Source organism: Erpetoichthys calabaricus, chromosome 7 (assembly GCF_900747795.2).
Source record: "Erpetoichthys calabaricus chromosome 7, fErpCal1.3, whole genome shotgun sequence".
Taxonomy (NCBI): Eukaryota; Metazoa; Chordata; class Cladistia; order Polypteriformes; family Polypteridae; genus Erpetoichthys; species Erpetoichthys calabaricus.
In genome coordinates, this window is record NC_041400.2 from 120,150,921 (window position 1) to 120,175,460 (window position 24,540).

The following is a 24,540-nucleotide window of genomic DNA, read 5'->3' on the forward strand; positions in this document are numbered from 1 at the left end:
TATCATTTAAGGCCAAACTTGTCAGCTTACAGCATCATCCTCTACTGGTTTTGTAACACTGAATGATGAGGTCCCCAGATACATATTTTCAAATAGAACACTATTCAAATGCAACAAGTATCTGTTAGAAACAATGTAATAAAAGATTGGTTATGAAGGATCATTTATTTTCATTAGACCTTTGGCTGTAGGTAATCCTAAGTTCCTAGAGACCATCAATCGATGAGTACCTAACCTGTTCAACTGAAAGGTCAGACTCTGATGAAAATGGTACAGACTCGATAACAGCTTTGATGCCCTAATTTCACTTTGTTACAAATGGCTTTTGTATAAACATTGTTACTATAGCTTTTATAACATTTTTCATTAGTTTTCAAGTTTTTCTTGAAGGTAATGCTGAGAACTATTTTGTTTCTTTACATCCCTCATCATTGAAAAAGTGTGTAAAAAAATGGAGGAACAGTTATTCTTTACATTTTAAAGAAATATCCATCATACCTATGAAGGTCAGGGTGGCGAATAGACAAGGTGGGAAATTAATTTTGGAGAATTTGTCAATGTTTGTCCAGATTAATAAAGAGACACATACTTTTGTTTGTCAGACTTAAAAAGTTTGTTATTTTTTCACTGATACATAGAAATATTAACTTTAACATTCAGCTTACAAAAGAAAGTTGAAAACCCATTTTATTTACAACTGTATCAAATATTTTAACAATAAAAACCCAACAACATTCACTACCTTAAAGTCGGTTTTGGATATCCTATACAAATAGTATTTACATACAAATTATGGTAGCCATATACATCACAGATGTATATTTACACTCTCACACAAAAGTTAAAACACAAAATGTCTGATTTTCCTGTCTTTAAGACAAATTTCACATATTGGGTCAATACGCCAAAGACGTTCAGTCCCAAAGGCAGAGGACAAAGATCTGATTTTTTTTTATTAATTTAAATTAATAAAACAAATGAAAAAATGCTGAATGGGTAACACTTTCTGACCATTGCATTTTTCGTTTACTGTAGAATCCAATATGTAGCAATCACTGTAAGGGCAATAAGAAGAGTGCCTTTCTCACAAAACATATCATTGTGCACAAGAAGCCGGCACATACAGTACTCCAGGGGGTCATCAGCGAATGTCATACACTTGGGAAGGAGGAGAGGCAACCTTGCTATTTTTTAGTGACTGAAGCCAGACCCTTGTTCATTTTTAGAAGTTCTGATGTAGGATCAGAAAACACAGGGAAGGAATTACGTGAATGTGAAGTTAGGCTCGTCAGCATTTGTGATCCTTTGCCAGTTTTTGGAAACTGGTAAGTTAAACTTAAATTGCATCCTGTTATGAAATTACATTATTTAATAAAGACAAATCTGCAACAACAAAGAAAAAAACATTTAAAAAGCAACCTAATGTCAAAGCCCAACTTCTATTTCAGTTCTGAGTTTGGTGCTCAGTTATTTTGATCCCTTAACCTGTTAATGCACACCATTTTACTGCCATTGTTGCTGAAGAGAAAGAGCCCATAATGGCAGTAAAAGTAACCCAAAGTATGCACCACAATACATACATAAATATTTTTTATAAATCTGGTATAGTTTATCATATGTAAATTAAAAAAGAAAACAGAGAAAAGCCCAAGAAAGCATTGATAGCAATATGATAAATATTGATATGTTAATTGATTGTGTTTGCTTTTAAAGGTATTCTGTAAATAAAGCATGAACATCTTCAACATAAATTACCTCAAACTCATTAAAAAAAGATCCTAAAATTGAAATGTGGGCAACATTATGGAAAAATGGTATATATATTTTTTCCTTTACAAAGCTTTGTCCTGAGCTCAGGAACATTTCATTAAGAAGCCAGCAAATCAATGCAGCAACTTTTTTTTTTTTTTTTTAAACTTTCACTAGTATCTAATTCACATTTTTACAATTACAGTAGCTGGTTACTTTGCGCTATCTAATAATAACATTCATATTCCTATAGAAAAATATGGTTTTAACACCATAGTATGTCTTAAAATGTGTACTACTAGAGAGAGTGTACTGTGGATGATTTATTTTTAAATAAGCAGCAATCCCAGTTTGGCAACTTATGAGAGGAAAAAAGACAATATACTGGTAATCACTGCACCAGCACATTTACAAATAGAAAAATAGTTTAGCCTGAGGCCTCTAAGTATCACAACATTACAGCATTAAACTTTTCACACAGTATTTTAGTTATAAGGTCTGTACTTTAACAGCAAGCGGAATCTTTGGTACCAAAATTAAGGGCACCTACTTGGAATTTAAAAACATCCTAACCTGCTTCTACAATATACATAACCTTTAGAGATCATTTTCTGATCCTTCATGTTTAGAGATTTTATTGCACCATGCCGTCACAGCTGATAACCCTTTAAACAGGTTTACGGATGTGCAAAGCTATGGCACATTAGTAATAATGAGGCAGGGCGGGCTGCATCACTTCTGCTACTGGCATGTGACAGCATTCTCAATGTCTTTAACCTCTCAGCCCTCACTAGTAGACATTTTAATGAAAAATATCATAATTTAAGAATAACTGGAAAGGGTAATAAAGTAAAACAATGTCTTTCCAACATAAAAAAAAACTGGCAGCAATTTAGAATATCTCATTTTTCTTTACAAATGCACCAATCAAGCAAAAGGCTTTCATTTTTTGTTTCAGCAACTCAATCGGAAGTGGCCTATTTTGTCTTGTTTTTATTTTCTAAAATGATCTGTCCACAAGTGCTCTTACAGAATATAAGAAAACAAAAAATTAACAGCATTTATGTCTTGTGTGTTGCTTGGTGATATTTTGGTACACATCTCTTACATTCAGTTTTCTTTTCATTTCTTTCAGCTGTCAGCATAGTCTCCATTGATCCCCCTTTTATGTTGTCAGTCCATCAATTAAGAACACTCTTCACTGTCAAATCCATGGCAAGTTAAGTGGTCCGCCACTGGGGCACAAGAGACTCCAAGCATAGCACTTTATGCCTCTAAACACTTAGAAGTTGTCAATTTCAAAGCACCTTTACTATGCAACATCTTTAATGTTTTAAATTCCAGCGGCATCCTATGGGGACTGGCATTGGAAAAATATCGATATTTAAGTTCATCATAATAGTGATATTTAACAGGCTTTCCAATGGAGTCCTTGGGGAATGGCCAAAACCCATAAAGGTGAATCTCATCACAGAAGCGGGTAGCCAAGGTGTACATTAGAAGTCCTGTGCTTGGGCGCTTGATGTTAATTTTATTGGTCAGCCAATATCTGGAGAAGAAAAAAAAGGGAGCATGAATTTTAATATCCTATAAATAGTATAATACAAAATAAAATTCTACAGCTGGTATGAAAAATATAAATGTCAAAAATGATTTTAGTTTAAAAAATAATAAAAAAAATGTTAAGATTACTGTTAAAATAATAATACAAATAATACATTTATATACACTGCCAGTTGTACCTATAAACACAAATTTGTATCAAAAACACTTGACTATAAAATGTGAAACTGATTTTATCTTAATTATGAATATTCATTAACAAAATCACTTTTCTATAAGAATGTGCTTCATGACTATGTTAAAGTTCTCTACATACCCAAGCCCACACTGGCTATGCTGCGGTCCTGGGTGCCTGATTAGATAGATTATTTTGTCTCTATTGATAATGTATGTCTTCTTTATAATACACACATATCACATGTATACACATGTATACAGCATAATGCAACTCAATAACACATAACATAAAAACATACAAAACTTAGTAAAATATGTCAAACTGGTTTCAGCATCAGTCAGAACTTTATTCTCAAGCATAAACTTAACAAACATATTTAGTCCAATATGGTCATAGAGTGTAGAGTTGATCCCAGCAGCATTAAGCACAGAGCAGGAACCAGCCCTGGATGGGGCACCAGTCCGTCACAGGCCACACTTATATATGCACCAACAATCAGTTACATCAGGTCAGTTTAGATAAACAATTCATGTGATGCAGAGCTTGGGAAGGTTAAACCTTACTTTCTATAGAAATACCCACAGAGGCATGGGGAGAAAGTCCAGAAACAAACAAACACACTAATCCAACCAACCACTGTATTTTTGCATCCACTTTTTCCTTTAAAAGGTTCTGGGTTGCCTAAGCCTATCCCTGTAGCATCAAACACAATGCAATACTAGATGCCACTCTACTGCAAGGCACATTCATTTACACTCGCACCCAATTTAGATTTGCCAGTTAATTAAACTGGCACATCTTTGAAATGTGGAAAGAAATCAGAGTATCGTAGGGGAAATGTGTAATTTCTGCCTACTGTGACCAGGCCAACATTCAAACTGAAGAACTTGGGGCCGTAACAAATCAACCCAAACCACTACACTGATGTTCTGCAGAACACACACCAATAATGGTAATAATTTATACGTATTCAACCAGAAAGGCATATGGAAATAATCACATACTCTAAACATTATACTAGCAAGGCTTTGATCATTTATTTTCCCATATATACTATATTTACTGATGGAGAAGTTTAGAGAAGGCCAGAAGGAGTTGCATTGCGTCTTTGCGGACCTGGAGAAAGCATATGACAGGGTGCCTCGAGAGGAGCTGTGGTATTGTAAGAGGAAATCGGGAGTGGCAGAGAAGTATGTAAAAGTTGTTCAGGATATGTACGAGGGAAATGTGACAGTGGTGAGGTCTGTGGTAGGAGTGACGGATGCATTCAAGTTGGAGGTGGGATTACATCAGGGATCGGCTCTGAGCCCTTTCTTATTTGCAATGGTGATGGACAGGTTGACAGATGAGATTAGACAGGAGTCCCCGTGGACTATGATGTTTGCTGATGACATTGTGATCTGTAGCGAAAGTAGAGAGCAGGTTGAGGAGACCCTGGAGAGGTGGAGATATGCTCTAGAGAGGAGAGGAATGAAGGTCAGTAGGAACAAGACAGAATACATGTGTGTAAATGAGAGGGAGGTCAGTGGAATGATGAGGATGCAGGGAGTAGAGTTGGCGAAGGTGGATGAGTTTAAATACTTGGGATCAACAGTACAGAATAATGGGGATTGTGGAAGAGAGGTGAAAAAGAGAGTGCAGTAGTGCTGGGCGGTATGACCAAAATTCTATATCATGGTATTTTTCAAAATTGTACCGGTTTCACGGTATTCAATGGTATTTTTTACCCATGCATGAGTTAACCACATTTTCCACCGCAATTACTGCAGTAGACTGGCTAAGAATAACCTATTCCACTGTCATGAGAACTGTACATTGTTGTGATGTGAGATTTTACATATAACTTGATGAATATTTTATATGTCTTTATTTGTAATTTACTGTTTAGCAATGTAATTTAGTGTTTACCCCCCCCCCCCCAGGAATGGGTGAATTTTACAACAGGATTTGGGGGATGTGTCTTAAACCAGTTTGCTGAGTGTTTCTTTGCTAAAGTCATTTCTACTCCCCCGCAAGTAGGCTAAGGTGTACTTTAACATATGGTTTGGGGGCAAGTGTTAAGATGTTCTATTCCCCCATTGGTCTGAGGTATGGCTGTTTGGAACTGGCTTGTTTCAGAGGCCTTTAAGTACCATGATGTCCTATTGGCTCTAGGGGTTGGACAGAACATCTATAAATGTATGTGTTTAACCTCACAATCTCTCTCTTACTAGTCAACATCTGAAAGAAGCATCTCTTGCTAACCTGTGATGATGAAGACAACACAATGAAGAGCACAGCTCAGCAGCCATATTGAACAGACATGTAGCAGAAAGCTGAGCACCAATGATGCCTTAACTAGAGATATTTAAGTAACTACAAGTATGTGTGCCGCCTGAACTACATATCACCATTTAATCAGGTTGTATGGTTGCCAATATTCAAATATACTTTGCATTTTGTTATTATTTATGAATATTATCAATAATACATTATTTTATGTTGTAATAAAAAAGGTTTTCTCTGTAACAGGAGAAGGGATGAAATAAAGGAGTAAGAGGGGGGGGGTTGGTCGCTTCAGTGCAAAACCAGCTACAAAGATTGGAATGTCTGGGATGATAGCGAAAGAATGTGCAAAAACTTGTTTCTCATAAAGAGTTTCAGAATGTTATGGGAATACAGTCAAGGCTATGTACTTGTTTTTCACTTCGAGGGGCTTCATTGCAAGCAACGCTTGTTATTGTGTGTCTTCTGATACTAGGCACCGTCTCAGTGAGGGCCAAGTAGAAGAAAAACAATACCGCGTCCCGTGGAAGGGTGTGTGCTGAAACTGATCACTTCTGTATACACTGCTTACACGTAAGCCGTTTTGGGCAAGGACACTCAATTAGTATATAAGGGAAGGTTCCGCCCTCAGTTTCTTCGGAAGCTCAACCGTGGGGAACGTGCACACCACCCGGTATTGGACCAGGCTCACGAGTTGATCCTCTGACGAGACTGACACGCGGGCTCCCTCAGTCTACTGGTCTAGGATGATGGCTCTGGGTCTTTTGATATTACTGTAAGTCAATAGTATAATTCATATATCTGTATTACTGTAAGTCAATAGTATAATTCATATATATATCTGTATTACTGTGAGTCAATAGTACAATTCCTATATCTGCATGTATATTGCTATTATATTGTATGTAACTGATATTATATCTGAACAAGTAAACACAATTGAAGTATTGGACCTTTCCTCTCTGATTCCTGCCTGCTTATTTTCTGTTAAAACCTTGAAACCATTTTCCCAAACTAAAACATATGTGTAACTTAACTTCTGCTTGCCTTTTTACTACATCTAATTGCCTGAGGTTATAGATATAGAAGGGAAGGTGGGGATAAGTTATATACAATAATACCTTATAAACAGTGGCAAGTCTGTGAGATTAGGCATTCTAAGGCTACATATTAATAATACAATAGGGGAAAGTACCTACCAAGACAAAACAACATTGTAGAAAAAATTTTTTAATATGCACACAAGTATTAATGCAGGTTTGCATGGCCCCATAAAGTGATAGTTTTCAAGGAGTGGGGCACTAATGAGGCACTAATGAAGAGAAGGAATCTTATTGCATGACAGTTGCTGTCAAAATATAGAACCTTTTCATTGAACAAATTTTGCAAACAACTTAAACTAAAATTCTGTCATCCAAAGAGGCATTTAGACTTAGTAAAATATCCAGAGGTGCTTGTCAAAAATTGTATTGCACTGAACACGTCTTAGAAAAGAAACAATTGGTAAATATTTTTTGTAAACCAACCACACTTTCTGTTAATGTTAACAATCTCTGTCCACTGACACATTAAAGTGACTTTTTAAACAACTTTACCATCATTAAACTGCGTAATATTTAAACTAGTAAATAATAACAATAAAATAAATAATAGTGCAACTTCCAGTAATAATACTATTACTTCAAAACTTCAAGCCCAGGTACATTACACTGTAGTCACCAAAATAAAAATAAAACAAGTGCAACTTGGTGATGACATCTTTACCAACTGAACCGTCATTAAGGCAAATTGCATTAATATGGACCTTGCTTCAAGCTAAGCTATATACATAAATAATAAAAGTGCAACTTGCATTTATAATGCTATTTGTGGTATGGTGGGTTCGCGGCTTCAAAAAAAAAAATTGTCCGTTTTTAAATCCAGTTTGCCATGTCCGTCTTCGTGGGCACGATTGCACGACCGCGGGGAGTTGATGAGGTGATTGGGGCAAGTCGTACCCGATCGTTCTCAATTGCTTCATCGGCTTACTGCGGCGTGTGAATAAGGCGCTGTGCCCACAGAGATGTATATTTAATGGCCGGCAGGATAGGGGGAAGGAAAAAAGAAAACACAAGGAGGTTAAAGAAGGGAAAAGGCTGTCATGGGAGACGATCCAGACACCAGGAAGGAGAAGGAGGCACGAGCTGGGGCTCGGTGAGGGAGTGCAGGCTTAGGCGATCTAGGGGCTGGTTCACCCCACTGACTAAGCGTGTAGAGTGGGGTGAGCGAAATGTAAGACCTCCCAATGGATTGGAGGAGCGACTGAGTGAGCATGAAGGAAGACGGGAAGTGTGGCGACCTCGGACGGTCTGGCTGTGCAGTGTGGCGACAGCAAAAAAAAGTTCTTCTGTGTCATCATGTTCAACTTTATCGTCTGCTACAGCTTCAGTTTCAGAACATTCTCTGTCCATTTTCACCGCTCAATACCTCCACTAACGCATGTACTCTGTTGTACGTGTATTTTGCGGAGCACCAGTGAAAAAGGTCCCCCCTTAAACAGTGTCCTGCTGCACCACATTCCGAATGTTGTTTAGGCTATTTAAACCAATGTTCTGGTATAAAAAAAATCCATATCATAACAAAAATAAAAAATGTTTTTTGTATGAACCGGTATACCGCCCAGCACTAGAGTGCAGGCAGGGTGGAATGAGTGGAGAAGAGTGTCAGGAGTAATTTGTGACAGACGGGTATCAGCAAGAGTGAAAGGGAAGGTCTACAGGACAGTAGTGGCGTGTTTTAACGGTGGCACTGACCAGAAAGCAGGACACAGAGCTGGAGGTAGCAGAGTTAAAGATGCTAAGATTTGCACTGGGTGTGACAAGGATGGACAGGATTAGAAATGAGTACATTAGAGGGTCAGCTCAAGTTGGACGAATGGGAGACAAAGTCAGAAAGGCGAGATTGCGTTGGTTTGGACATGTGCAGAGGAGAGATGCTGGGTATATTGGGAGAAGGATGATAAGGATAGAGCTGCCAGGGAAGAGGAAAAGAGGAAGGCCTAAGCGAAGGTTTATGGATGCGGCGAGAGAGGACATGCAGATGATGGGTGTAACAGAACAAGATGTAAAGGGCAGAAAGATATGAAAGAAGATGATCCGCTGTGGCAACCCCTAACGGGAGCAGCTGAAAGAAGAAGAAGAAGAAGATATACTATATTTACTGTATTTTGTGGCAAAAAGAAAAATATCAGGTTATCCACAATGAAATTTTTTTGAAATACATCCTGTGAAATACCCTCTTTACCTAACAAGCAATTCACATAAGGGCATTAGCAATATCAAGAGGAAATATACAAGAAGGTACTTGACATAATATCTTTTTGTACAATTCATTTATAAACATAATATTAATTTAGGTCAGGGGGCAAAATAATTCTGAGCTCCATGATGGATTCTATCTTATTGAATGCAGTAACGCTTACTTTGTGCTAACTACTTTTATTCAGAGGTTTCATCATTTCTGAAAGCTGTTATATTGGTAATAAAGCAATAACCCATTAGCCTAATGTGTCAATAACCTTTACATAATGATATTGAGCCAGGAAAGTCAATATTAACTTAATTACCTAATTATAATGCGCCCATGGAATGCTGAGCTGTGACTTTAATGTAATCTAATCAATCCGTAGAGAACAGAAGAACTAAAGACAGTCATTCTTGACTCTCAGTTGTTAAATAATGTTTAATTAATTTTACACTGATAGTAATTCTAAATTAAAATTATTGCTTAATATATTATAGTGACTAAGGCACTGGACTATAACCCATAAGAATGTAAGTTCCATCCTTACCAATGACTTGCTGTTATGTGTCCCTGAGCAAGTCACTTATCTTGACTGTGCTCCAACTGTGAAATATGTATTAGTAAGAAAAAAGTATAATAGCTCAGTACTTGAGAAGCAACTTGCATAGGGTCCATTGTGAACAGTGTTTCTGCAGCTAACCATGGCTATTAATGCATATAGCTAATAGCATAATACATTACTGTGTTTAAAACACTGACAATTAATCAGTAGTAACATGCTTACCATACTATTCTCTTTCTTTAGCAAGATGTAAGCTTCATATAGGGTTGTAAGAAAGTATAATTTTTTTAACAAATCTATTCAGAATTTATAAAATATTATATTCATCCTGATCCCATTTTATTCTGTATTAGAAACCTGGGGAGTTGGAGCCAATCCTGGCAGTACTGAATCCCAGTCCAACAAGAGGAATGCTTACTCACAAATAGACACTCACGCTATGTGCACATATTAGTGTTACGCGTTGCAAAACTGGAAATGCAGTTGGACAACAACAGAAACTGCACCCTCTTTTAGCTGTAAATAACACATACCACATTGAAATTGAATCTTCTGTCCAAAATTAGATTTTTATCCACTTTTTATGTTGTTTAGACTAAACTAAATGTTTGCAGGATTTTGTAAACACAATGCTGCTTGAACAACTAGTTGTTTTAGTAGATGTATACTTTGCTATTCAACAAAAAACTGAAAAGAGGTTAGAGATCTGACCAAAATGAATACGGAATATAGGAGGATTGCTGATGAATTTAATACTTTATAGCAGGCAAGAGGCTTTTATTTGTAAATTATTCAATATAGTCATTGCCAAGGGCTAGCAACTTGTTGAAGCTAGCACACTTGTAACAGCTGACAACACAGCATGCCTATTAGCAAACATTAGGCTAAAATTCCTACTTTAACTTGAAAGAAACAGGCCTAAGATATTACAATCCTATCAAATCACTATAGAAATGTTTAGTCTAGTATGCCATTTTGGTATTTAGTTTATGTCACTGTGGTTGTGTCCATATTGCTTTACCCTACAGTGTAGCGTTTTTCCTGTTAACATGTGAAAGTCCTGTCACCAATGACAACATACACATACAATTTAAAAAATGTTATTATTGTAAGCATGAAAGTGAAAACACCCTAAAACTGTTATCAGCACTTGAAACAGAAACTAAAATTGAAAACACAAATGAGAATTGTGTCCTACATTTAAAGATGAATTAGGTGTGATATGGAATAAATGTACATAGTGAAAGACTTTTACGTATAAGGCATTTAGATGACCTCCCAACCAACTTACTGGGTAACACTTGGGAGTGGGATTTTCGCTTGTGTTTCAATTTTTGATGTTTTTACTAATTGCAAATCTGTTGCATCTTTTACATTAGCCTATTCAAAACAAAATTCAAGAGTAGGGATTACCAAAAACTTTCAAGTTCTACATTTTCTGGTGATAGTTTGAAAAAATACAGCTATTGGCCAAAGGTTAACCTGTATTGGACTGGGAGTTTGTGTATTGTTACAGATTTAGAAATGCCAGTGCCAGAATTTGAAAATATTCCCCATCACATTATACATTATGTTAAGCACCACATTATTTCACAGGTACTCTCTATCTCCAATCACAACAGCTGCTTTTGGGTTTAAGTATGGACCGGATTTTACAGAATATAGACAACTTGAAAAAAGACATGCTGAGCACAAGTTCAGATTGGTACAGGGGTTGTTGATAAAAGGTTGAACCAAAAAACTAAAAACAAAGACAAGAGAATGAGCAGAACACTAAAAAATGAGTGAAGAGAGGAATAATCTGATCTTATTTTAAACAGTTACTTAAATAGCAAAATAGAGTAAGTTAACTGAACCAAAATGGATGTTTAGCTAGTACGATTTCCTGCAAACAAATCCTCCAGCATAGAACCTAGATAATGTAAGAAGTCTCAGCCAAGACTCATATTTCATGCAAGGACATAACACAAAATTCCACCTACTTCTACCCACAGATACCACACAGAGAAAACATTTAATTATTACATGATTTATCAGTCTTGTCCTGCAATTATATTTTCATGTGTTTTACTTTGTAACTGAAATTAAGACTAATATTCTGTCAAACAGAAATATTCAGCAACAAAAAAAAACTCTCAATCCTGGAGTCTATGCCAGCAGCTTTGGATGTGTGGTACGAGAGGCCTGTGGCTTGTCGGTATCTAAGTATATAAATAATTGATGTGCTCACGCTGGGTAGTGTAGCAGGTGCAGACGATCTACAAAAAAGACAGCTTGTCTCCGGGTTGGTGCAAGGTAGTCAGCCGACCATTTGTTGCCTTATCGGAATGTGCAGTCAGTCTGATTGTCTCATTATCAGCCTGAGGCGGCAATCAGGCGATTGCAACTGCAACCCTCCCCAGTGTATAAAAGGGGAGCACAAGACAGAAACATAGCATTGAGAAAAGAACGAGAAAGAAGACAGAACAGAAAGAAAGCCGCAAGAACATCATCGGGTGGAGTGACAGGATGAGCCAGCCAGCTGGTGTGGAATGGCAGTGCAGTAATTGGTCCCACGTAGAATCGAAGGATCAGCACTCTAGGAGCAGCTGCCCCACTGAATATTTGTAGAGGAGCAAGTGCAAGCATGGTGGAATCCTTCCCAGGGATCACAGGCACACCAACGGAGCGAGAAGGAAGATGGGAGAACAACCAATCCCGAGCAGTCTGGCCGATGCTGCTTGAGGCAGCCAAGACGGGGGTCAGGTTGGAAAGGATTGCAGTTTCTTGTGTATCTGCTGGCCGAGTGATGGGAGAGCTTGGAAGGCAAAGTAGAAGTTGCGTTGGCTCGTCAGATGGAAAAAGGACCCTATGACTGTGACGGTTTAATTCTTGTTTTACTCTGCATTTTAACTTCACAGACTTTCACTTTTTATTGGATTATGTATTTATTTATTGAATGTTTTGATGCTCTGCACTTTTGGACACTTTGTTCTTGACTGTTTTTAATAAAAGCACTTTTACATTTTTATGTACCTACCCCTTGCTCTGTGTGAGCGTTCTCATCCACTGGCTCATCCTCAGGTACATTAGGGGAGGCTCCTAGGATGTAAGCGGTAGTATGGAGCTGAGCCGCACCATCACAGGATGCAAGACAGAAAGCAGACATGAACCAGGTGCCCCAAAATCTCAGGGCTCACTCATGTACACTCACATTCACACTTATGCCAGGAACTATTTTAGAGTTGTCAATTAAGATAATATGCGTGTCTTTTTGAATATGGGAGGAAAGCCCAGAGTACTCAAAGCAAAATCCATGCAGATGTTAGTTTACATTTAGCAGCACGGAACTATGCAAGATCACTTGCATTTTTACTAGTACAAAATTAAACATATCCTCACCCTGACAAATCTAACAATCACACTAGCTTCATAAAACCAGGGTCATTACTTATGTGTTTTATTTACTGAGTAATACATAAACTGCAAAGACAAGCATGGTAAATGTAGTGAAATGAACCAGAAGATTAGATGCTTTTTATCTGTCTTTGTATTTAATAGCTAAAGGCTTTAAGCATTGTTATTAAACGTTTATTAACCAATGCATATCCAATGCATGAAAGAAAAAATAAAAGATTCAAAAGTGTTTTTAAATTATTTAGATGTGTTGGCCAATGTTTTTCATTCTCCACCAGTAATGTCAAGTCTCATGCTAACCTTAAATATCTGAATTTTTAGTTTTCTTTAGAGGCTGATGATTATTTTATGGTGGAATTAAAACACCTTAGAGGATGCCAATCACAAATATTAGATGTTTTGTGAATCACTGTAGAGATTAAATTAGTTTCTAATCTCACAACACATAGCATTATGGTGTTAACAAGACAAATCAATAAACTAATTACACTTTTAAATATTTTTTATTAAATCATATGATTTACATGAAAATTGGCATGAGTAGTGTATATGAAAATGAAACATAGGAATGTTTTAGTATTTTGGTAGGTATACTTTCTTGGCCTATTAAAATAAATGTAATTTTTATTTGTTATAAAATTATTCAGCTATGCAGATTGGATAAAATTTTTTACAAGATCTTTATAGATGTCTGCTCTTGAAATTTATAAGACAAAATCTGCTTAATTACAATGTGATTCTAAATTTATAAATTGCATTGTTTTAACATGCCTGCTCCTTTCTGAAAATTAAACCTTAATCAGCTAAATATGGTTTAGGTTTCTGCAATTTCAAGCATAACATACAAGTACATTTGAAAAATTACAGTTTGCATTATCTGCAAAAGTTTGTCCAAGTCTAAAACTCTGTGCAGGACCACCTGTAACGATTCATCTGATACAAGGTTGTAAGCTATTCCACCTTGTTTGCCACAACATTTTACAGTTAGGAAAAAGAGGATGTTTGTTACACTTGAGATTATTCTACACTGGTTCAAGTTTTAGCTCAGTGACATTAAAAAGTTTATAATTCTTGGCCACAGTAGACTTAGCATGGCACTAATTTCACAAGGAGATTGTCAAGGATCTATGTTTTACCCACTCCATTTTGTCCATGCACATGATTCCGTCTGAAAATATTGTCCATTCATATGGCCACCTTTTTTGTGTATGATTTTAATCTTTTGCATTTCACCGTTCATAGTAAATATTCCTGAAACCCAGACACAGGAGATACACAAACCAGTGTGTTCCTTTGTGCTGGTCCCAAGCCTGGATAAAAGGGGAGGGTTAGGTCAGGAAGGGCATCCGATGTAAAATTTTGCCAGATCAATATACAGACAACAATACAGATTTCCATACTGGATCCGTCGAGGCCCAGGTTAACAACAGCCTCCACCAGTACTGTTAGTAAACAGGGTGCTGGTGGAAATTGGGCTACTATTGGCCAAAGAAGGAGAAGAAGAGGGGGGAGACATGTCCGGAGGTAGGAGGAGGGGAGGAAGATAAAGAGAGTGGAACTGAGGGTAGGAACTTTGAATGTTGGCCGTATGACTGGTAAGGGGAGAGAGTTAGCTGATGTGTTGGAGAGAAGGAAGGTTGATATATTGTGCGTGCAAAAGACTAAATGGAAGGGGAGTAAGGCCAGGTGGATCATAGGTGGATTCAAAATGTTCTGTCATGGTGTGGATGGGAGCAGAAGTGGGGTAGGGTATATTCTGAAGGAACAGTATGTCAAGAGTGTTTTGGAGGTGAAAAGAGTGTCAGACAGAGTGATGATTATGAACCTAGAAATTGAAGGTGTGATTATGAATGTTGTTAGAGCATATGCCTTGCAAGTTGGGTGTGCGATGGATGAGAAAGAAGAAGTGGATGAAGTGATGGACAGTGTACCCATGGAACAGAAAGTGGTGATTGAAATGTATTTCAATGAACATGTTGGTGAAGCGAACAGAGGAGATGAGGAGGTGCTGAGGAGGTACGGCGTCAAGGAGAGGAATGAAGAAGTTCAGATGATAGTGGATTTTTCGAAAAGGATTGACATGGCTATGATGAATTTTATTTATTCTTACGTATTTTAAGAACAGAGAGGAACACAGGGTGACGTACAAGAGTGGAGGAAGATGCACAGAGGTAGATTATATCCTATGCAGGAGGGTCAATCTAAAGGAGATTGAAAACTGCAAAGTGGTGGCAGGTGAAAGTGTAGTTAGGTAGCACAGGATGGTGGTCTGTAGGATGATGTTGGAGAACAAGAAGAGAGGGGGAGTAAGGGCAGAGCCAAGGATGAAATGGTGGAAGTTGAAAAAGGAAGATTGCAAGATTGAATTCAGTTAGGAGGTAAGACAGGTACTGGGTGGCAATGAAGAGTTACCAGACAGCTGGGCAACTACAGCAGAAGTAGCAAGGGTGACAAGCAAGAAGGGTGCTTGGCGTGACATCTGGACAGAAGAAGGAGGAAAATGAAACCTGGTGGTGGAATGGGGAAGTACAGTAGAGTATACACAGTAAGAGGTTGGCGAAGAAGGAGTGGGATAGTCAGAGGGATGCAGAAAGTAGACAAGAGTACAAGGAGGTAAGGTGTAAGGTGAAGAGAAGAGGCTAAAGAAAAGGTGTATGATGAGTTGTATGAGAGGTTGGACACTAAGGAGGGAGAAAAGGACCTGTACCGATTGGCTAGACAGAGGGACCGAGCTAGGAAAGATGTGCTGATGGAAACATACTCACAAGCGAGGAGGGTGTGTTGAGCAGATGGAAAGAGTACTTTGAGAGGCTGGTGAATGAAAAGAATGAGAGAGTGAGAAGGTTAGATATTGTGGCGATAGTGAATCAGGAAGTGCAACATATTAGCAAGGAGGAGGTAAGGACAGCTATGAAGAGGAAGAAGACTGTTGGTCCAGATGACATACCTTTGGAAGCATAGAGGTGTTTAGGAGAGATGGCAGTGAAGTTTTTAACTAGATTGTTTAATGGAATCTTGAAAAGCGAGAAGACGCCTGAAGAGTGGAGAAGAAGTGTACTGGTACCGATTTTTAAGAATAAGGGGAGTGTACAGAGCTGTAGTAACTACAGGGGGGTAAAATTAATGAGCCACAGCTTGAAGTTTTGGAAAAAAGTAATGGAAGCTAGGTTAAGAAGGGAAGTGATGATTAGTGAGCAGCAGTATATCATGCCAGGAAAGAGCACCACAGATGCGATGATTGCTCTGAGGGTGTTGATGGAGAAGTACAGAGAAGGCCAGAAGTAATTGCATTGCATCTTTGTGGACCTGGAAAAAGAATATGACAAGGTGCCCCGAGAGGAGTTGTGGTATTGCATGAGGAAGTTGGGAGTGGCAGAAAAATATGTAAGAGTTGTACAGGATATGTGCAAGGGTAGTGTGACAGTGGTGAGGTCTGTGGTAGGAGTGACGAATGCATTCAATGTTGAGGTGTGATTACATCAGGGATTGTCTGTGGGCCCTTTCTTATTTGCAATGGTGATGGGCAGGTTGACAGACAAAATTAGACAGGAGTCCCCATTGAGTATGATGTTTGCTGATGTCATTGTGATCTGTAGTGAGAGTAGGGAGCGGGTTAAGGAGACCCTGGAGAGGTGGAGATATGGTCTAGAGAGGAGAGGAATGAAGGTCAGTAGGAACAAGACAGAATACATGTGTGTAAATGAGAGGGAAGTCAGTGGAATGGTGAGGATGCAAAGAGTAAAGCTGACAATGGTGGATGAGTTTAAATACTTGGGATCAACAGTACAGAGTAATGGAGATTGTACAAGAGAGGAGAAAAAGAGAGTGCAGGCAGGGTGAATGGATGGAGAAGAATGTCAGGAGTAATTTGCAACAGATGGGTATCAGCAAGAGTGAAAGGGAAGGTCTACAGGATGGTAGTGACACCAGCTATGATTCATGGGTTGAAGACGGTGGCACTGATCAAAAAAAAGGAGAAAGAGCTGGTGGTGACGGAGTTAAAGATGCTAAGATTTGCACTGGGTGTGATTAGGATGGATAGGATTATGAACAAGTACACTACAGGGTCAGCTCAGGTTAGACGATCTGGAGACAAAGTCAGAGAGGCAAAGATTGTGTTGGTTTGGACATGCGCAGAAGAGAGATCATGGGCATATTGGGAAAAGGATGCTAAAGATAGAGCAGCTAGGCAAGAGGAAAAGAGGAAGGCCTAAGAGAAGGTTTAATAATGTGGTGAGAGAGGACATGAAAGTGATGGGTGTGTAACATAGCAAGATGCAGAGGACAGGAAGATATAGAAAAATATGATCTGATGTGGCAACCCCTAACAGGAGCAACCAAAAGAAGAAGAAGAAGTAAATTCTCCTGAGATTCATTTTGGCTCCTAAGGGCACAAATCATACAGTACATTTAAAACTATTTTGATCGGAGTATTTTAAATTAGTCCTAATCCTGTCTTGAGTGTGTTAATGTTTCTGTTTCAGCAGCTATTACACACAATATATATATTTTCCATTATTCCCTCACAATTATCACAAAGATGGATTCTTTTCACATACATTTGTAAAATGTCAAATTTGTAAAAATTTTAAATTTAAAAATTTCCCAATGAAAAGCAAAAACGAATTTGCCGACTCTTACATGTTAAAACACAGAAATGTTCTGAGTGACTCCAACTAGGAATTCATTTACTGTTTCAATTTTACCTTGAGAGCGGTCGACTTAGACTCTTATATTATATTCTTCTCTTTTACTCATCTGACAGCTGCTCGGCTCCTCAGATGCCCAATGCAAATTATTCAGACACTGGGCAGAGCATGCATGCAAACTCCTGCTGCTTTAGGTAAGTTAACTAATAGAATACAAAAAAGTCACTTTTCTGGAAATTAATGGAAGGGGGAAGAAATTATGTAGCATAATTTATTGAACAATATTACCTGCAGATCATTATTGTAAAGAACCAAAATTATGCGCCGGCAGCTAAATGGAGTTTGAACTAATAAATTACATGGGAGAGGTGCAGCTGCCCTAACTGATATAAACCAAGGGCGAGTCTGGAAATGGACAGTGATGTTGGGAAATGGGAGGCTTCAGTGGCTTAAACCCCTGATCTCTGGTACCTAATCCCAATATACACGAACAATACTGGCAAGCCCCTGATCTTCTTGCTCATCATGCACTACTTGTATTTCTATTATACAATAAATCATTTCCTTTTCAAGTTCTTACTTATTTATATAATTTTAATGATTTACTGTGTTTAACTAATAATAATAGCTAGACAGGGAACTTATTTTAGTTCCTTTCCTCCTTTCATAGGGTAACATTGAAACTGATTTTATGCTAGTATTAGTCATCTTGAATAAATAGATATTTTACAATTGCTAATTATTAGATACTACTGTGTTGGGGATACTTTACAAAAATTTTATGTTTAATAAAAATGAACAATTAGTCACAGACCCTCCATCATTAACACACATCAAGAATGCCATTTTCATATCATTTGAACTACAGTCTGCTGCATATAAAGGCCATTGAGGCACTACAGGACTATGTGTGATATGTTTTTAACTTCATTGTAAAGTGCAGTTAAAAAGCACATATTTAATGAAGTCTTCTAGCACATGTAATTGCATTCTATTATTGATCTGACATTTCAATATGATTCATTGTTACAAAACTATTTCATAAACAAGAATGTAATAACTGAATCTTGCATGAAATATGTTGTAAATAAAAAATGTGGAATGCTCCATCTTTCATATTCATCGACTTATTTGCCAAATGTACCTGTGTGTTATACTGTATCTTGTGTACATTGTCTAACTTGTCTCAGACTATCATATGTAATTAACTATTGGTAGTCATCCCTTCAATTAGATATCTCAAGTTTGAATGATTCAGAACACTGAAAATCTTCTTATGAGGACTGATCCTTCCATCCATGCTTTATCAAAAGTACTGAATCTAGTTCAAAGATGCAGGGGTCATATCCTATTCCAGCACCCATATTGGGATAGGGGAATCAGTCCATTGCATAATTACAACAGAGCCAATTTAAGGTCATTGCATAACCTAATGTAGATATCTTTGGCAAGGCAAGTAAGACGGAGAGAATAGAGTACCTGGAGACACACACACACTTAAAAGCAACACAGAGTATACCTGTCAGGGCTTAAAAGGAAATAGTAAAATTTCTATTTTATTTATGTTTGTTTATCATTTTGTTGTGTGAAGTCAGACTCAGTGTTATCTGTGGCACATGTTTGTTTGCAACAATACTGTGTGTATCTAGGGATGTGTGCACTGTGTGCAATGTGGTGTAATGACATGGTGCTATATTTAAACACTGTGTTATACATTTACAGTTTGAATGACCCATCAGTAAAAAACACAAGAATTTTTTTTTCTGGTTTTAGGTCTTGTTTTTGACATTTTTGTCTTTTCAGAGAACAATCATTTTGCTTAGCTCTTTTGTATTGACTATAAATCTTTTCATTATCTGTGTACGATCCAAGCTGTTTCTGACTGCTCTCTTTATGCAATAAAACTTTGTTTTTGCCTCTCCTAAACCATTCTCTGTATTATGTCTTTCCTGCTGATGGAACAATTCAAATGGTCCTGACAATACCTGTGCCGAGATTCAAACCCAAGATTCTACAGGTCTGTGGCAGTAGTTCTAGCCATATTAGTGCTTTCTGCACACAGAAAGTTTAGTGGTTGGCAAAACTATAAGCCACTATAGCTGCAACAAAATTATATATATAATTGAAATCTATAAGACTTATCACTCTGCGCTGAATGTTTCCTGAAATTCAGACTGTGAAAACTGTATGGAGAAAGCTTATTTTTTCATTTAATTCATTTGTTAAAGCTTTTGTATTGCACACATTAAAGGTAGAGCTCACTGCCTACTTTTGTTGTTTTAGTGGTCCACATAAAATCAAACTGCACCATACACTATTTAAATATAGCTATCTTTTATATACTGTCTTGAGCACTGTATTATTATACAACCACCTTATTAGCCTTAATTATTTATTTAATTGTTGTTTATTATTAATACTACTAAACCTTGGTAAACAACTAATTTAAAAATAGGTGTGAATTAACCACAAAAAATGTAATTGTAAACATTACAATATAACGGAAATGGTTATGTGTCTAAGATAGTGACATTTTCTAGGGGTCCCCCTATTATCTCCAAAGTAGGATCCCACTGCTATATAAGATTTCTGTGGGAAACAATACATATCACCACTATCTGCCATGCTCCTTTGTCTAATATATGTTGAATACAGAATTCTTCAACTGTCTTACAAACTTTATCTTAAAATTCTCTGGCATCACCCAGACTATGTACAAAATGTCACTAAAACACAACAGGCAAAATAAAAAAATTATATTATGCAAGAAAATAATAATGATTACCAACATATATAAGAACCCCAGTATACAGCTGTGTCTTAATGATTAAGTTTGGTGGTTTGTCCATGCATCATGTACCAAAACTAGCACAAAACCTATCCATATCAGTTTACACTGTTTACCTGTAAATTAGTGCATGACTAAAATCTTCAGTAATACAGGATTTACAGTCATTGTGGAATTATTTTTCCATGTGGCCTTGCATTTCATAGAACACTGACTTCTTCCTGCCTTCTGCTTAATTTTACCAGTTAAGATGCCCTGTCAACCCAAGACTCTGTACTGTAGAAAGCTATTTTTTTAATTGAACGCATGGCTTATCTCTGTAATAATAATAATAATAATATGTACATAAAAAAATGTAACTTACTGTATAATGTCACATTTATGCTTTTATTATTTATGGATATTTCAATAAGACAACAGTATTATTTTATTGACCATATGCATTCATAAAAAGAAAATGACTATTATTACATATTTGTTAGAACTGAACTTTACAATGTAAAGCTGTTTGGCTTCTGCATTTTCTCGGGTCTATACTTTGCACTACATTTGCTTATTCATTTGTAAAATTAACTTTGCACTATATAATTATATATCAGGATTATGTTAGTGTTTTTCAAACTATAGACAGAGATCATTTTTGAGTGGAATGCATATTGTGCTTAATACTACAAGTGTTCTGAATGAAAATACAGCATATTAGCAGAAAATGGAAGGCATTTTAGTTTTCCACATTTTGTTTTCTTAATAAAGAAATTACCTCTTTAATAGCTACTTTGCACCCTAAGTGAGCCTCAAGATCATTATTTCATTTGCAGCTCGTTTTGTACTGAGGACACTGCTTCTTAGTAGTGTGCATGCTGATTGAGCACATTAATTGAAAAGGGCATCCATTCATTTTTATAATATAGTCTTCCCGGACAGTCACTTTGCAAGCCATGTTCTTTCTGCTAGGCCCCTTGAATTAACTCATACTTTATTTTTTTTAATGAGCTTTTTTCATGTTGCTTTGATTTTATGCCCTGATCAAGTAAATATGAAAAAAAGATTCTAATTAAAAATAAACTGATTAATGAATTTCTGCTTGCCAGGTCATTGTACAATATGCAGACCAACTACTTTAATCACGGAACACACATTTGATATATGAGATTTTTGATAAATTTGATTCATTCTCTTTTCTAATATATATTTGCCTAAATCCTTTTTTCAATTTTCACTCATTTTAATACAGGAAACATTCTTTTTAATAATTTTTGTAATTGACATTAAGAGAACCAAATTTAATTGTTCAATGTTGCAATCAACAAAATTATTCTCACATATATTTTATAGTGTTTTTAATTGCATTTTAATGCTTAATTCTCAGTGGCTAATTATAATTATCAGGTGTTTGTGCAAATTCAAATCTTTCATCTAGACGTGGAGCAAAATGTTTGTAATTTTATACAATTGAGGCATTATGGTATAAAATTACTGATAATAATGCGGAAATTTAAAGTGTATTGTACTCTCATGCTGATATTTTTGAGGTACTAATAATATTATTTAAAGTCTCAAACTTGTATTATTTAGCAGTTTTAATTAAAAGGATGTGTGGTCATAAGAAAGCTATTTTGTAAATGAAAACTTAATTAGAAATAAATTATAATTGTGTTAATCATAATTTATATTGAGTTTATGAAACAATATAATTAAGATCCTGCAATTTCTTTACTTTTTGCATTGTATGTTTAATTACTCTGCACCTGTTTTAATTGCGATTTTTATTCAAAAACACTTTCAAGTGTTTTCTAGGAGTAAGTACAATAGATAATTTAAACACTTTCTCATTAAGTAAATTGTCCTTTTTTAAATCCACTTTTTCAAGTAATTTAAAAATATACCTACAGCATTGGATGGAAGGGAGCAGAGCATATATACTTTTACAAAGGAAAATCCCAGAATGAAATTAAGCCTGAGACCAAGAAAAGACAGCAGCAACTCTAACACTACTGTGCCCCCACACCACTCTCAATCCTTTAGTGCATATTTATGATCAGAATACACTTTCACTGGATTATATTTACTTTAAACATGTATAGCACATCATAACAAAGTTAGCCAAAAGATTATTAGTAGAGATGACTGGACCCTGAAGAGGTAATTTTGCCATGAGTTTATCAAAATCACAGAAACTTTGCTGAACTCTGCGAAATGCATTAGTGTCAATAGGGAAGGAGAACGGAACTAGTTTTGAGTAGATTATAATGAGGCAATGGTCTTTAAATAATCATGAGGGCTATGGAATGGTCTGACAACTATGCTGGACAAATTATTGTGGCCAAAAACTGTAATCTGTGCTGTGAAGCCGAAATGCTAACCCCTGTGCCTCAGTGCCACAATAACAAAAGACACAGATGGAACAAATATCACCAACAAAATACAACAAATGGCCACAAAATTAAATATGTATAAATAAACACAGATCATTGTGCTCACAGAGTTCCAGTCTTGGGGCACACATGGTGGCATGGGACTGGCTCATTTAAGTGTTTTAAGTAACAACTCCAGGCACAGCTGGAATGTCGTTTGTTTCCCATGTATCTGTGGACAGGCTGACTCCAGCATTTTTGCTGCCCTCTCTATATGGCTGCCACTACCCCTTTTGCTTTGAGTGGAATCTTCACCGCCAGACCTGTAAATATTGTAGAAACCAGGAGACATGAGAAGATTACCAGGAACGGGTAGAGTGAAATATGGAGGTTTTGGATACAAAACAATGAATTTACAATTTAAGAATGTCGAGGGGGACATTTGATTTCTTGTAGCTATATTTGTTAACAGGTCTGTCTCATAAGAATATGCTCTTGAGAGGTGCCATTTCAGAAAAAAAATGGAATTGGGCTGTATTTACAGGCTTTATTTGTTTACATGTTGAATTTAAAGGTTCTCTAAAAAAATAAAACCACAGAAGTATAAGCCCAAATTATTGATATTATATAATCAAATTACTATTAAATTTGTACAGCAGCTCTCTGTTTAAACCACCAAACTACCAGGGGCCTCATGTATAAACGGTGCGTACGCACAGAAATGTTGCGTACGAACCTTTCCACGCTCAAATCGCAATGTATAAAACCTAAACTTGGCGTAAAGCCACGCACATTTCCACGGTAACTCATTCCTTGGCGTACGCAATTTATCCGCCCGGTTTTGCAGACTGGCGGCACCCAGTGTCAAAGCAGTGCTACTGTTCCTGTGTGATCACCCTTTCATTCTTAAATCCACATTCCTGGCGCGGCTTTATAAATACACTGAAATTAACTGCATATTGTTTATTAGTGTAATGCATCTGATTGTAATTAACCTGTAGCAATATAATGGTCCAGGGAATAGCCATAGTATTCCAAATACCATAACTGCTTTAGCGTTGTAACTCTCACTGCATGTTCTTTCAGCTGATCCCGTTAAGGGTTGCCACAGCAGATCATCTTTTTCCACATTACTCTTACTGCACCACTCGGAGTATTTATATCACTGTATCTGAGTGGGAAATCACAGCAGCAGCTGATTGGAAAGAGAATTATCGGTACACAGCATGAAGCAGACACTGACTCAGCCACAGCAAACGCTTTAGTCCCTGTACGGACTTCGCGGTTTAGAAACAGTTTCATCCCAAGAACTCTAAAGGCACTAAATCAGTCCATCAAGTGCTCCTTGTAGAAATGTTTGGACTTATAAGTACAATTACCCCACTGTAAACTTGCACTACAGTTATAATATTGCACAACCTGCGCCACTTTATAAAGCGCGTATTTACATTCGATGACGGTATTCATTTCTAAGACGAAATGCAGCAAAACATGTTGATTATATTATACAGATAAAACTTTAACTTCATTTAAATAATCTGTATTGTTTATAATTAAACATGTGAGGACACGATGCCGCAGCGCTAGCTAGTTCAGTAATTGTTCCTGCCTTGCGCTGTATTCTTGCAGGTGCTGACGCGACACTGGAAAGATAGACGGATATAATAATTAAACACGTACTACTAAGATATTTCAATGTTCCTTAAAAGTTTTGAAGAATCGAAGTTCTAAGCTTACAGATGGCTTCACGTCTA

General features: G+C 36.9%; 1 protein-coding gene across 1 annotated transcript in view; it reads right to left on the reverse strand.

Moving 5' to 3' along the window:
* Positions 1-589: 589 nt before the first annotated feature.
* Positions 590-24,540, reverse strand: part of st8sia4 (ST8 alpha-N-acetyl-neuraminide alpha-2,8-sialyltransferase 4) — a 175,622-nt gene continuing 151,671 nt past the window's right edge. Inside the window, exon 5 of the mRNA XM_028805290.2 lies at positions 590-3,298. Coding sequence (XP_028661123.1) covers positions 3,016-3,298 — 283 coding nt within the window. The 3' untranslated portion in view covers positions 590-3,015. The remainder of the gene's footprint in view (positions 3,299-24,540) is intronic.